This window comes from Giraffa tippelskirchi, chromosome 9 (genome assembly GCF_054371585.1).
Source record: "Giraffa tippelskirchi isolate mGirTip1 chromosome 9, T2T-mGirTip1v1.2.pri, whole genome shotgun sequence".
Lineage (NCBI taxonomy): Eukaryota > Metazoa > Chordata > Mammalia > Artiodactyla > Giraffidae > Giraffa > Giraffa tippelskirchi.
Window position 1 is genome coordinate 47,213,124 of NC_137283.1, and position 15,670 is coordinate 47,228,793.

The 15,670-nt window shown below is 43.6% G+C and overlaps 2 protein-coding genes across 2 annotated transcripts; both read left to right on the forward strand.

Annotated features, from left to right (window-relative positions):
- The first annotated feature begins 39 nt into the window (after positions 1-39).
- Positions 40-2,727, forward strand: IQCF1 (IQ motif containing F1). Its single transcript, XM_081525320.1, has 3 exons — positions 40-96; positions 283-399; positions 2,270-2,727. The coding sequence occupies exons 1-3, from the start codon at positions 94-96 to the stop codon at positions 2,714-2,716; spliced, it is 567 nt and encodes a 188-aa protein (XP_081381446.1). The 5' UTR covers positions 40-93; the 3' UTR covers positions 2,717-2,727.
- Positions 2,728-8,049: 5,322 nt separating this feature from the next.
- Positions 8,050-9,913, forward strand: LOC145519979 (IQ domain-containing protein F5). The gene is made up of 2 exons (XM_081525326.1): positions 8,050-8,095; positions 9,456-9,913. The coding sequence occupies exons 1-2, from the start codon at positions 8,092-8,094 to the stop codon at positions 9,899-9,901; spliced, it is 450 nt and encodes a 149-aa protein (XP_081381452.1). The 5' UTR covers positions 8,050-8,091; the 3' UTR covers positions 9,902-9,913.
- The last annotated feature ends 5,757 nt before the right edge of the window (positions 9,914-15,670 follow it).

Sequence of the window (15,670 nt, forward strand, 5' to 3'; positions counted from 1 at the left end):
TCTGCCACCCTGACTCTTTTCTCCCATGCCATGACTAGAGGAACACAGACCTGAGGGGATTTGAACCATCTACACCCAATCCATGTGGAACCAATGGTGAGTAAGACAGAGACTGACACACTAGGAGTTTTGGGGATGTTCCCATAAATATCAGGGTGAGAGAACTCCCCCTAACTTCTGACTACTCTGGGAAGCCCTATACACTAGGGACGTGTGGCTTGCTTACTGGAGAGAGAGGGAGAGCAGCCTCACTCTTGCCTTTCCCCTATCTGCTGATTGCAGGAGACAGACCAGCCTAAGACAGTTTATGAAAACACTGAAAATGAGCCTCAGGAGAATAAGGGGCTGATGGAGAAAAGTTTACCCTCAAAACCATCGCCGACTTTAAAGAAGGCAGAGGTAAGAGGAGCCCTGACTTGGATGTCTCCGGGCTTTGTGTCTTAATATTGTGGCTAGTGTCTTTGGTATGTTCCAGAGCCAAGAACACGAATAAACTCTTTCTTGTCTGTCCCCCTTTCCCATTTTTTTGAAAAGGCTAAATAAGAGAATAAAGCAGCAACAAAGGGAGTGGATGATGCTGATAAGATATCAGGAGTAGTATGATCCCCTCACCCAGATGACATGGGGCTGGGAGTGCGAATGTGGGAGTTGTGTTTGGGGAATGGAATGGCCAATATTCTATTTAGAAGCTGGGTTTAATCAATGATGTGTGTGTAGGGGGGGGTGTGTTTGAGCATGTGTACATGTATGTTTGCTTGCTAAATAAGATTTAAAGTTTGAAAGTCAAGAGACGTGAAGATGAGGAAGAGATGAGAAGCAATATTTTATGGGATGGGGAAAACTTTAAACACTATGACACTGCAGAGGCAGAGAGCAGGTTGTGAATTGGAGCTGGAACCAAGGGTGAAAGGGCAGGATAGCAGAGGAAGCCATTTCTCCAGTAGGTGTGTGGGGTCTGAAGGGAAGAGTCATGGATCCTGGTTGGGTGGGCAGTCTCAGGTGGACTTTGATAACACTCTGATCATGGAATTCTGGCCTGAGGTTGGCCAACTTGACCCATGTAATACTGGGTAGCCAGAACAAACACATGAAAAGATGCTCAACATCACTCATTATCAGAGAAATGCAAATCAAAACCACAATGAGGTACCATCTCATGCCAGTCAGAATGGCTGCTATCAAAAAGTCTACAAACAATAAATGCTGGAGAGGGTGCGGAGAAAAGGGAACCCTCTTACACTGTTGGTCGGAATGCAAACTAGTACAGCCACTATGGAGAACAGTGTGGAGATTCCTTAAAAAACTGGAAATAGAACTGCCATACGACCCAGCAATCTCACTGCTGGGCATACACACCGGGGAAACCATAATTGAAAGAGACACGTGTACCCCAATGTTCATTGCAGCACTGTTTACAATAGCCAGGACATGGAAGCAACCTAGATGTCCATTGGCAGACGAATGGATAAGAAAGCTGTGGTACATACACACAATGGAATATTACTCAGCCATTAAAAAGAATGGATTTGAATCAGTTCTAATGAGGTGGATGAAACTGGAGCCTATCACACAGAGTGAAGCAAGTCAGAAAGAAAAACACCAATATAGTATACTAATGCATATGCATGGAATTTAGAAAAATGGTAACGATGACCCTATATGCGAGACAGCAAAAGAGACACAGATGTAAAGAACAGTCTTTTGGGCTCTGTGAGAGAAGGCGAGGGTAGGATGGTTTGAGGGAATAGCATTGAAACATGTATATTATCATATATGAAACAGATTGCCAGTCCAGGTTTGATGCATGAGACAGGGTGCTCAGGGCTGGTGCACTGGGATGACCCTGAGGGAAGGGATGGAGAGGGAGGTGGGAGGGCGGTTCAGGATGGGGAACACATATACACCCATGGCTTATTCATGTCAATGTATGGCAAAACCACTACAATATTGTAAAGTAATTAGCCTCCAATTAAAATTAATTAATTAATTAAAAAAATACCGGATAGCCAGGACACATATACTCCCGTTTTACAGGTGGGTGCTCTGAGATTCAGAGGTCAATATGATGTATCCATGCCCATTAACCAGAGGGGAACAGAGAAAGGACACCTACTTGGCCTCAGGGTCCAGCCAGCATCTTGCACAGTGCTCTGGAAGTTCAGAGGAGGAGTGATTGCTCATAGGGCATCAGGGACCCTTTGTGTCACACACTGGGGCTGAACTGGGTGAAGAATATCCTTTCAATGTCTCCTTTTCTTTTTCTTGTTAGGTCACAAAAGCCCAAAATAAGCCTCCTGTTAGTGATCCAGAAGCAGTAAAGATCCAGGCCTGGTGGCGGGGCACCTTGGTGCGCAGGACGCTGCTCCACGCGGCGCTCAGAGTGTGGATCATTCAGGGCTGGTGGAGGATCAAGCTGGCGCAGCTGCAAGAGAACAGGCGGCGGGCAGCTCTGGAGAACTTTACACGGAAGGAGTGGGCAGTAGTCAGGCTGCAGTCCTGGGTCCGCATGTGGCGCATCCGTCGGCGTTACTGCCGTCTGCTCAATGCCGCCCGCATCATCCAGGCCTACTGGAGGTGCCACTCCTGCACTTCCCGTGGTTTCATCAAGGGCTACTACAGAGTCACGGCCAACCAGCTGCATCTTGAACTCGAGATCTTACTGGGCTCAGGGCCTTGCATTGTGTCGGAGTGTATTCCCCTTCCAATAAAGCAGTGAAGTGGTCTTTACCCAGCCCCTCTCTGCTTGATAAACTCCAGGACATCAGGGCCAAGGGTGGCAAACGGTTAGCATCTCACATGCTAGCTCTAAGGAATTGGCACGGGTTGTCTGAGGCGCTGAGGTTTTCTGAGGAAGAGGATTCTGAGCCCTAGTCCAGACTGAGCAGAGATTGTGGTTGATTAGCAATGTCTGATATAGGCAGGGAAGTTGGGAGTACAGATCTGCCATGTCGCCAACTCAGAGAGCATCACTCATGTTTGGTCAACGGAAATGGTGCCTCTCCCCAAGGCTGGGTATAATGGAAGCCTGGGGCAGGGGTGGGGTTGTCCCACACAGCAGCACATTTGCCAGGAATTCACTCACCCCAGTCTAGTTGCTCTGGGCATGATCTCCCATCCTCATGACTGAGGGGAGCCCATTCACCCCAAGGTCTTGATCCTGGCTCCTGTTGTTTCATAAACTGCACCCCCCAGCCCACCCCCTGTAAATGGAGGACAAGAAAAGATGGAAGAGGCAGACTACCTCAGATCAGTAGGTGGCAGATTTAGTAAGCAAGGGAACTTATTTACAAGGCTTGTCTTGGGCAGCCACAGACAAGTAGATTTCTGTTCTGCACTTGCCTGCCAGCATTTTAAAGTTTATATAGAGGCCTTAATGGAGTTCAGCCACATATACCATCCAGATGTTCTCAATAACACATTACTCTCAAGGCTGCATCCTTGAAAATGCCTCTCACTGTGGGAACGGTGGGTAGATCATATACTTCAAGGACAAGGGAGGCGGTGTTCAGTTCAGTTCAGTTCAGTCGTTCAGTTGTGTCCGACTCTTTGTGACCCCATGGACTGCAGCGCATCAGGGTTCCCTGTCCATCACCAACTCCCGGAGCTTGCTCAAACTCATGTCCATCGAGTCACTGATGCCATCTAACCATCTCATCCTCTGTCGTCCCCTTCTCCTCTTGCCCTCAATCTTTCCCAGCATCAGGGTCTTTTCCTATGAGTCAGTGTTTCGCATCAAGTGGCTAAAGTACTGGAGTTTCAGCTTCAGCATCAGTCCTTCCATTGAATATTCAGGACTGATTTCCATGAGGATTATTGACTGGTTTAATCTCCTTGCAGTCCAAGGGACTCTCAAGAGTCTTCTCCAACACCACAGTTCAAAAGCATCAATTCTTTGGCACTCAGCTTTCTTGATAGTCCAACTCTCACATCCATACATGACTACTGAAAAAAACATAGCTTTGACTAGACGGACCTTTGTTGGCAAAGTAATGTCTCTGCTTTTTAATATGCTGTCTGGGTTGGTCACAGCTTTTCTTCCAAGGAAAGGGAGGGGGTGACAGGCATCCAATTGCCCAGGTGTATCTTGTGTGTCAGCGGCAGTGTCTTTTTAATGACCCCTTCCAATAGCTCCCTGCTCACTTTAAGGGCTGTAACTTCACACTTGGCCTCCAAGTTAGAATCTGAACCCCAAACTGAAAATGGTTAGAGTGCATGGCCCCTGTCCTCATTCCTACCTCAAACTCTGTCCCTCACTCTCTGACCCTGAATGGAGGCTTGGACTCTTTCTCTTCCAGACCTTACTGATGTGGGAGGTTCCACAGGCTTAGGGGTGGGGGTGGGGAAAGAAGGCATTCCACTTCTAGCTGAACCTTCTGGTGAGTGTCAGCCCCTAGGTGATCACAGACCCAGAGCTGAGAAGGCAGAAGCCGGGTCTCCCTCACCCTCTCCCCGGTTTCTGCAAGAACTGGTCCTCTGACAGTCCCTTCTTGAGACAAGCTGCCACCTGGGGTTAGACTGGGGCCTAAGTGATGATAAATGGCCAATTAAGAGGTCAAACTTAGGCTGTCCTTCTGCCCATCTGGGCACTGCTGTTTCACAGTTTCCTACAGAGAGAGGTGGTCTGAGGTCTTGGGTTATTCCTTATCCAAGCTGCAAGCTCAGAAGCCCTACCTCCATTCCAGCTCCATCTCCTCTGCCCTGGCAAGTGGGTCCCTCAGCTCACATTTCCCAGAGGTCTCCTGCTCCAGCTCTCTGTCTTGCACTGGGGCTTGAGCTGTGTCTTTCCTACTTTTTGTCCCTCTGTGTCCTGCCCCTGTGTCTCACTCAGGTTCTGATATCTCTCTCTTGCTCTGAAGGATTTCTGTCCCCTCTCCCCTCATTTCCGTTTCTCCTTTGTGTTCAGTGACTCAGAGTTAAGAGTAAGGACTTTGGAACCAAACCGAGCTAAGTCACACCAATGTGGCTTCCCCACTCACTGCTGTGTGGCCATGGATATGTCATTTTTCCTATCTGAGCCCCAGTTCCTTGAGCTGTGAAGTGGGGCTAATAATCCTCATCTTTCAGTGTGAATGTCAAGTAGCATAAAAATTTCAGCCTTAGCAAAAGAACAAGGAAAGAAGGTTACATTTACACACCTTAAAAACTGGCAGTCAGAGTGGGAGGAGAATAATGTTTAGTCCAATTAAGAAGACCAAAGGTTCCCTATCATCAAAATCAATGGCAAATGTTTGGGGCTTCCCTGGTAGCTCAGTGGTAAAGAATCCACCTGCCAGTGCAGAAGACATGGGTTCAATCTGTGGTCCAGGAAGACCCAACATGCTATGGAGCAACTAGGCCCGTGCACCACACCTACTGTGGCGGCGCTCAGGAGCTGCGACTACAGAGCCCTTATGTCACAACTACTGAAGCCCGAGGGCCCTAGAGCCTGTGCTCTGCAACAAGAGAAGCCGCCACAACTAAAGAAAAACCCACACAGCAATGAAGACCCAGCACAGCCATAAATAAATACATAAAATTACAAAATTTTTAAAAAAGAAGGAAAAAGGTATATACATGAAACTACTACCAATAATTACATTAGGAGTGCATGTGTGCATGCTTAGTCACTTCAGTCCTGTCTGGCTCTTTGCAACCCCATGGACTGTAGCCCCCCAGGCTCCCCTGTTCATGGGATTCTGGAGGCAAGAATACTGGAGTGGGTTGCCATGCCCTCCTCCAGGGGACCTTTCTGACCCAGGGATCAAACCCACATCTCTTATGTCTTCTGTGAGAAGAGCTGAATTGCTGACCCATTTATATAATACCAGGGACCTCTGTGAGGCCCCTAGGACCAGCAGACCTGCTTTCCTTCCCCTTCAGGCTCTGGGGCTGGGAGTATATTCAAGGGGCTGATCCCATTGACACTCCTTGACTCCTCCTTATTTCTTTCTGCCCCTCCTGTAAGGGATCTACTGAGAACCTCTAGGAGGAAACTCTGGTAGAGGTGGCAGAGAATGGTGGGGATAGGGTAGGAGAATGGGGAGAGACCCCAGAATGCTGTACTTCTGTGGGTCACCCACAGTGGTTCTGAGGGGTGCCTGTGTTTTGTTTCCTGTGCTATGTCCCTTACTCCAGCCCCAGGAGATGTACCCTCATCATGATCAAGCCAGCACACCTGCAAAAACTCCCCTTGGATGTTGTTACCCCTTTGCTCCTCAGCTCCTGAGGAGGTTCTTCCCTGCCCACTGGCTTGAGTCTGAGCAGGTCCTGGTGGCATTCAAAACCCCAACATCCTCCTTGCTTCTAGGGTCACCACATCCACTAACACCCCAGTCCCTGGACTGTTCCCTAATCAGTTGTAAGGTCTCTGGATCTCAGTTTCCTCATCTGTGAAGTGGAGTGAATGTCATCAGGGACAGTGGTGACTAGGGGCTAGACTATGGAGGCAGACTAATGGGGGCATTAAACTGATGTGGGTCTCCCAGGGGTCTGGCCAACACCTTTATCTTCAATCGGATGCTTCCTGTGCCTTCACTGTCCCATGTATTGTACTCCACTATTTCCCCATTCTCCAATTTACTCTTGTTCTTTCCACTCTCCCATTCATTAACTTCACATTGACGTTCCCTTTCCACCTTCAATGGCCTCCTCCTCTTCTCTTCAACTGCTCTCCCCCTAGCCCCACACCGACTTCCTCCATACTCCCTCTTCACACTGCAATGCACTGTTCAGTGACCCCCAGGGCTGTGACTCTGAGGGGACCACGGCCTCACTATAGCCAAGTGGGTCTTCAGAGGCCAGGAACAGGCAGAGGTGGGGCCCTGCTTGTGCAGTATCTGACTGACCCCCCATCTCCTCACTGCGACCTTGAGGTCCTCAGAAAAGAAGATAAAAGAGTGCTTGAGGCCACTTGAGCCTGAGATGTGGGTCCTGGCTGGTCCTGAGGTCTTAGGGGTTTTCTGGCCTGTGGTTCTTGGTTTCCCAGGGACCTAATAACCAGGAGACTTACAGATAGGTAAGACATAGGAAGTTTAGCTACAGCAAGGGAGTTTACTTTGTTCCCCCAACTCTGATATCCTCATCAGAGATGATCATTGTTAATTTTTGTGTATATCTTCCTAATTTCTACCACCTTTTAAAATAATACCTTTACAAGATATGTGTATAAATCGATGCTTTTATTTAGTTCATTTTGATTTGATGAACTTGCTAATCTTGCTAAATCTTGTACACCCTTCTATATCAGTACATAGAGGGCGTACTCATTGCTTCTAACTGTTATTTGGTATACCATTGTTTAAACGAATTGAAATCAGGACTGCCCTGGTGGTCCACTGGCTAAGACTCTGCACTCCCAATGCAAGGGGCCCAGTTCCACCCCTGGTCGGGGAACCAGACCCCACGTGCCACAGTTAAAAGATCCCAAAGGCTGCAATGAAGATCAAAGATCCTAAATGTGACAACTATGACCCGGGGCAGCCAAACAAACAAACAAATAAAAATAACCATTAAAATAAATGAATTGAATTCTATCATACTCAGCGAAATAAGTCAGAAAGAGAAAGACAAATACCATATGATACGTATATGTAGAATCTAAAATATGACACAAATAAACTTATCTATGGAACAAGGCCCTACTGGGTAGCACAGGGAACTATATATTATATCCTATGATAATCCATAATGGAAAAGAATATGAAAAAGAATGTATATATATTATATATAACTGAACAACTTTGCTGTATAGCAGAAATTAACACAGCATTATAAATCAATTACTTCAATAAAATAAATTTAAAAAATAAATGAACTGAAACCCTCTTAATGAATACCAGGCAGGCTTTAATGAGCAACGCTATATACCTTTGTGTCAATGGGTCAGTATTTGAGGTGTTCTTCTTTGTAACCAGAACTGTATTCATTTAGCTAGGAAAGAAAGGACAGGTTCTTAAGTTATCCTTAGAAGGGGCTCAGCTGTTGGGAGTCATTCTGGTGCCTGAGTCATAGGTGCCCTTATGACATCATGTTCTCTCCTTCCTCCATCTCTTCTGGCCAGAGCACTGGCTGGAGAGCAGACCTGAAAGTGATGGGAACATCTAGCCCCTAACCATGGGTAACTTAGTAGAGTGAAGACCTAAGGGGGTTTGACTATCCAACCCAAACAATGGGCATTTAATGTCTTATGAGATAGATTTACCCAAGCTTTCTGGAGCTGGGTACATCTCCCATAGTTATCTCAGGATGGGATCCCTTCTCATGTCTGAGATCCTAGGAAAGTCCAGGAAGCCTCGTGTGTGGTTGACTTGGCATCTAGTGGTGGGGAGAGCATCCTTACTTTCATGTTTTTCTCTGTAAACTCTGATAAGGACAGCAAACCTTCCAAATTATAATCACAGATTATGAAGTCTCATTGATAGAACAGAGCTTGAAGGAGCAAAGGAGAGGAGAGCAAGGGATTCCACTTCCAACACCCTACCCACACCACTGCCACTGTCCTCCCACCTCTCCCTAAGTAGATGGATCTGGGATATTGTGTTGGGGAGAGCCTTGACTTGTGATATCTCTGGCCCTTGTGGTCTAGTGGAGTGACTCAAAGGTCTGTGACCATGTAATTTATTTTCCAAGGACAGATGTTTCAGGGAGTGAAAGGGGCACTTATCAACACAGACCCAGGATATGCTAGGCAAACTGGGACGAATGGCCACCATACACAGAGTAGGAAATGGAGAGGGGTTGACTCCTCCTTGGCTGTCTTTTCCCCCATTTCTTCCTTAGGTTGAGAGTCTAGCCAAGGTGTGCGCTAAGGATGAGGGCAAAGAGTGTGAATCCAGGCCTCACAGGGTTGAGAGACTCAAAGTGAAGATTGTGTTTGGGCAATGCAAAGGCCAAGGTACAGGAAGACTGGGGTGTGTGTGTGCATGCACATATGCGCATGTATCTTTGTAATGATGTATGTGTTAACTGGTGTTAAGAGCTTAAAGTGTGTGAGGTACAGGAATCTTTTAACATTTTAGTGAGGCAGAGAGAGGCAGCAGGCAGGTTTAACCTGAAGTCAGAGGTGAGACGGCAGGGAGAGAAAAATGCCACTCTTCCAGCAGATGAGAGGTGACTGAAGGGAAGAGTCATGGTTCTCAGGTAGGTGGTCAGGTCCAGGTGAAATGTCTACCTCTTTCACTTCTAGATTAGGGTGTTCCTGCTGTAGATGGTCAACCATGTCCATGCAAAACTGGGTGAGGTTGCAAGTGCAGGTGTACCTCCATTTTACAGTCGGAGACCCTGAGACCCAGACGACAAGATGAGGTACCCACGTTCATTAACTGGAGAGTGGCAGAAGCAGGACACTTAGTTGATCTCGAGGTACAGCTGCTGCTCACAACAGATCTCCTGAACGTCAGAGAAATGGGCCCCTTCCTGCCACAACTTAGGGCCAAAATGTATGAGTTTCTTAAGTGTCACCTGTTTTCTTTTTTAAGGCCCCAAAGTAAGAATCGTGATAACTGAAGAAAACAAGGCAGTTGTTTCCATTCAGGCCTGGTGGCGGGGCACTCTGGTGCGCAGGACGCTGCTGCACGCGGCTCTCAGAGCATGGATCATTCAATGCTGGTGGAGACAGAAACTGGTGGTGCTGATGGAGAACAGGCGACGGATGTCCCTAGATGCCTTCGCAAGGCAAGAATGGGCAGTGGTCAAGCTACAATCCTGGGTCCGCATGTGGTGCATCCGCCTTCGTTATCGCCGTTTGCTCCATGCCGTCCGCATCATCCAGGTCTATTGGCGCTGGCATAGTTGTCATACCCGTGGTTTTATTCAGGGCCATTATGACCTCAAAGAAAACCAACTGAATCTTCAACTTGAAATCTCTTTGGGTTCACAAGCTTGTAGAGTACAACAATGCATACCACTTCCAATAAAGGAATAACCAGGTCTGCTATATCTGTGTCCCCAGCTCTTTTGTCAGACATACCTCAAGAAGGTCATTAGGCTAAGGATGGCAAATGCTTGGCATCTCATAAATCAGCTCTGAGGAAGTGACAGGGGTTGCCTCGGGTTCAGTGTGGAGGATTTTAAGAGTCTGGTGCTGGATGAGTGGGGTCTGTGGTTGATTAGCAATGTCTGCTTCCATGGCTAGGAGAGTTGAGGTTGCAGGGCTGCCAAGTTGGCCAACTCCAGGGATGCTCCTTCAGTGTGTGGTCTATGTAAATGGTGCCTCAATGTAATTGTGCAACATGGAGGCCTGTGAGATCTTTTGCTCTTTTCCCCAAAGTCTTTAAAAATTACTATTTAAAAATGGTGATAAATATATACAACATAAAATTTCCCATTTTAACAATTTTTGAGTAAAGAGCTCAGTAACATTAAGCATATTCACATTGTTGTACAACTATCACAACTGTCTCCAGTTGTGAGACAACTGCAAAATTGAAACTCTGTACCCACAACCTCTGGCAACCACTATTCTACTTTTTTGTTTCTATGAATTCGATTACTCTAAATGCCTTGTATGAGTGGAATCATACAATATTTATCCTTTTGCGATTATCTCACTTAGCATAAGGTCTTAAAGGTTCAGTTGTTTAGAGTATTTTTATATTAATGCTACCCTCTTGTCTTTCTCAGGGACTATTTCTGTTGATTTACTTTTTCCCTTTGAATGGGCCATAATTTTCCCTTTCTTTGTATGTCTTGTAGTTTTTTTTTTGTTGTTGTTCTTGTTGAAGATTGGACAATTGAGGGAACTTCCCTGATGGCCTGGTGGCTAAGAATCCATGCTCCCAAAGCAGGGAGCCCGGGCTCAATCCCTGGTTAGGAAACTAGATCCCACATGCCACAACTAAGAGTTTGCATGCCACAGCTAAGACCCAGTGCACCAAATAAATACATGAAATAAATGTTAAGAAAAGGTTGGACATTTAAATCTCACAATGTGGTTCTTCTAGAGGTCAGATTTTCACTCTTTCTCTGATTTTGCTGTTTCTGTTGATTTGTTGTAGGGAGTCTCTGTGATGAGGATCAGAGGTATAAACTTAAGGTCATCTTTGGGTTTTTCTGGGCCTGCACATTTCCCTGGGCATACATGGTAACTTTTTAAATTCTCCTTTATATGTGGCTGCTTTTAAGTGTCCTAGTCCTTGAGTATCTGGCTTCCAAAAAGGGAAAAAGAGAAAAGAGGAGGAGAAAGAAAAGGTTCTCTTTAAATCACTTCAGGTGGAGGGTGAGGGTTTTGCAACAGTTGTCTGTGGGACGTGAAACAGTGGCCCCTGCCTCTGTTTCTGTACTTCTGTGTATATATATAAAATATATCTAATATATAACATATTATATAAAATATATAATGTATATAATATAATATATATTAAATATAATATATTATATATTTAATATATTAAATATAATATATAAATATATATATAACATATAATATATACTTAATTATGAAATATATTATATATAATATATATAATATATAAAATATATATTATATATAATATATAAATTTATATATAATATATATAATATAATATATTATATATAAATTTAATATATATTATATATATAATTTATGTGTATATATTATATATAATATATGTAACATAATATGTTATGTATATTATGTTATATATTATATATTATATAATATATTATATATACACATAAAATACATATATATTATAATATATTATATATAATGTATATAATATGTATATTATGAAATATATATAATATATTACATATTACATATTATATTATATATATATACTATATATATTTTATGTGTATATAATATATATATAATATATATTATGTAATAAATATATTACATATAATATAACAAGCAGCCATCAGCAATCTGAGCACAGATCCCCAGTATTGAAGCACAGACTCTTTATTGTTCACCTTGGATTCTGCAAGCTTCGTACATATTTCTCTAGAACTCATTTATGGCTGCCTGTCTTGGGGGTCAGGGGGTCAGGGGTAGATAGCCCGTACCATGATAAGAACTGAAATTAATCAAAATTAGCCACAATTTACTGTCCAAGTTTCTGGAATTATGCCTTCAATTAGACCCTAAAAAAGACTACCAGTAAACTGAACTAATAAACAAATTCAGTAAAGTTGCAGGATACAAAAGTCAATGTACAAAAATTGGTTGCACTTCTATATACTAAAAATAACCTATCTGAAAAAGAAATTAAGTCTCATTTACAACTGTATCAAAGACAATAAAATACCTAGGAATACATTTAACCAAGGAGGTATATATATATAATATATATATTTTATATATTGAAAACTAATGAAATGGAAGAAGATGTAAGTAAATGGAAAGATATTCCATGTTCAGGGCTCAGAAGAGTTACTATTGTTAAAATATCCTTACCACCCAAAGCAATCAATAGACTCAGAGCAGTCCCTATCATAATTACAATGGCATTTTTCACATAAATAGAAAAAACAATCCTACAATTTGCATATAACCATAAAAGACCTTGAACCAGTCAAAGTATTGTTGAGAAAAAAGAACGAAGCTGGAGGTATCACACTTCCTGATTACAAATTATATTACAAAGCCATAATAATCAGAGCAGCATGGTATTGGCAAAAAAACCAGACACATAGACCAATGGGACAGAATTGAGAGTCTAATAATGAACATATACATATATGTATGGTAAAGTAATATTTGACAAGGGTGCTAAGAAAATACTATTGATAAAGAATTGTCTTTTTCAATAAATGATGGGAAAACTGCATATCCACATGCAAAAGAATGAAATCTGACTGCTCTTTTACATCACATGCAACCAACTCAAAGTGGATCAAAGACTTAAGTGTAAGACCTAAAACCAAAAAAACCCCTAGAAGAAAAGAAGGGAAAAACTGCTTGACATTGGTCTTGGCAATTATTATTTTTTATATGTGACATCAAAAGCACAGGCAACAAAAGCAAAAATAAACCCAAGTGAGACATAGCAAATTAAAAAGCTTCTGCACAGCAAAGGAAACAATCAGTAATATGAAAAAGCACCTTACAGAACAAGAGAAAATATTTGTAAAACTTGTGTCTGATAAGGGGTTAATAGCTAAAATATACAAGGAACTCAAATAACCCAATAGTGAAGAAAAGCAAAAACAACAACAAAAGTAAACCTGATTTAAAAACGGCCAGTGACCTGATTAGACATCTTTCCAAAGAAGACATACAAACAGCTAACAGATGAAAAAGTACTCAATACCACTAATAATGGAAATGCAAATCAAAACCATGTGAAATATAACCTCATACTTGTTAGAATGGCTATTATCAAAAACATAAATGGTAAGTGTTGACGAGGGTGTGGAGATGAGGGAATCCTTGTACATTGCTAGTGGGACTTAGAAGTAAAAACCCACAACAAAATGTTAGCAGATCAAACTTAACAATGTTCAAAAGAAATTAGGCACCAGGACCAAGTAGAAATTTATATCAGGTAAGCAAAACTTCTTCACTTTTATTTATTTATTTTTAGAGAGTGAAGGAGGCTTTTTAAATAATTTATTAATTAGGCTGCATTGGATCTTAGCTGTGGCATGTGGGATCTTTCAGTGAAGCACGTGGGTTCTTCATTGTGGCACAAGGGCTTCTCTCTAGTTGTGGCATGTTGGCTTTTCTCTATAGTTGTGGTGCGGGCTCCAGAGTGCACGGGCTCAGTAGTTGTGGTACAGGCTTAGTGGCTGCAGTGTGGCAGGCTTAGATGTCCCCTAGCATGTAGGATCTTGATTCCCTGACCAGGGATTGAACCCGTGTCCCCTGCACTGGAAGGCAGATTCTTAACCATTGGACCACCAGGGAAGTCCCAAGGCTACTTTAAACATTCAAAAATTAATTGATCCACCATATCAACAGGCCAAAGAAGAGAAATCATATGACTATTTAATATAGTCAGAAAAACCATTTGACAAAATCCAGCACCTATTCATGATAAGAAAGGAAATTCTTAGTGAGTTAGGAATACAGGGAACTACCTTAACTTGATAAAAAGAAATCTACATCTAACATCATACTTTTACTGTTTCTTGGTATGGTGAGTGATTTTCTACTGTATGATGGACATTTTGGATATTATATTAGGAGGCTCTTGATGCTATTTAAATCTTCTGTTCTAGGAGGCAGCATCCTGTTTAGGTTTAGCATGTAGATGCTGCCTACTTTTGTGGGCCCTATTTCCAATGAGAACTTTCTTTTCTGGTTCCTTCAATGCAGTTCTGGTCTGCTTTATTCTTTTGGTTCCACTGGATCCCTTCTGGTGCCACCTGCAAGGTGGAAGGCATTTTCCTAGGTTCCTCCTTGTCATTAGATGGAGGGTTTAAGATGTTGGACTTCTGAAGTAGAGAGCAATACCCTGGCCTGTTCTCTGACCAGCTGATGCCAAATGGGTTTCCCACTCTGTCTCTGTTGGTGCTACTGGATGAGAGAAGGGCCTACTTGGACTGCACTTTGCTGTTGGGTGGAGGGCCAGGAGGCTCCTGTTCTGGATCTTCTGCGGCTGGACCGACAGCCAGGGGCTGCTGGGTCTGGATTGCCTTTTGCCACTGAGTGGAAAGCCAAGAGATTCTAGGCCTTTTGGAGCTGGGTACAGGAGGACCCCACTCCTCCTTCCCATCTAGTTTGTGGTGGGAGATGCATTGGCCTACTCAGGTTCTGCTGTTACTGTTGTGGGCAGATCAAGCCTGCTTCTGTTCAGTTCAGTTCAGTCGCTCAGTCGTGTCCGACTCTGCGACCCCATGAATGCACGCCAGGCCTCCCTGTCCCTCACCAACTCCCGGAGTTTACCCAAGCCCATGTCCATCGAGTCGGTGATGCCATCCAGCCATCTCATCCTCTGTCATCCCCTTCTCCTCCTGCCCCCAATCCTTCCCAGCATTAGGGTCTTTTCCAATGAGTCAACTCTTCGCATGAGGTGGCCAAAGTATTGGAGTTTCAGCTTCTGTTAGCAGATGAGAAATGCAGTGGGTTAGCCCATGTGGGTTGTGCTGTTACTGCTGCTGAGGACAGACTGCGTCATCACCGTTAGCAAATATGGGGTGTGGTGTGAGTGGATAAGCCCGGGTTCCACTGTTGCTGTGAGCAGATTATGCCTACTGCTACCAGTGAGTATGGGGCATGGGATGGGTTGGCTTATATAGGTACTGGAGTCACTTCTGTAGGCAATTCAGTCTGCTGTTGCCACTAGACATGGATCTCCCTGCTGAGTCTCTGCTAGGCTTCCCTTATTTTGACCGGAGGGAGCATGCTTTTCACTTTGTTTTGTTTTGCTTTCCCTATGCCTGTTGTTGGTACTAGGTTGCAGACATATCTGATGTCCAGTCTGAGATGTATGGCAGAAAAAACAAAACCCAGGGAATTCATTGAGGTGTATGTTTAAAAATCTTGAGATTCCTAGATAATCTGCCATATTTCCACATTTCAGAGTCCTTTTATGATTGTCTGTTGAATTATTTCCAGAGTATTTAGTTTGTATTCAGAGGAGAGAAGGGAAAAATGAGTTACACCGTCTTGTAGAAATGGAACCTCTCACTCCTAGGTTTTTAGCCAATTAGAGTGCAAAACTTAGGTTCACGCACAGACACAAAACCAAGTATGTATAGCAGATTAATTTGTAACCACTCAAACAGGAAGCAACTCCAAATCCTTCACCTGGTAAAAACT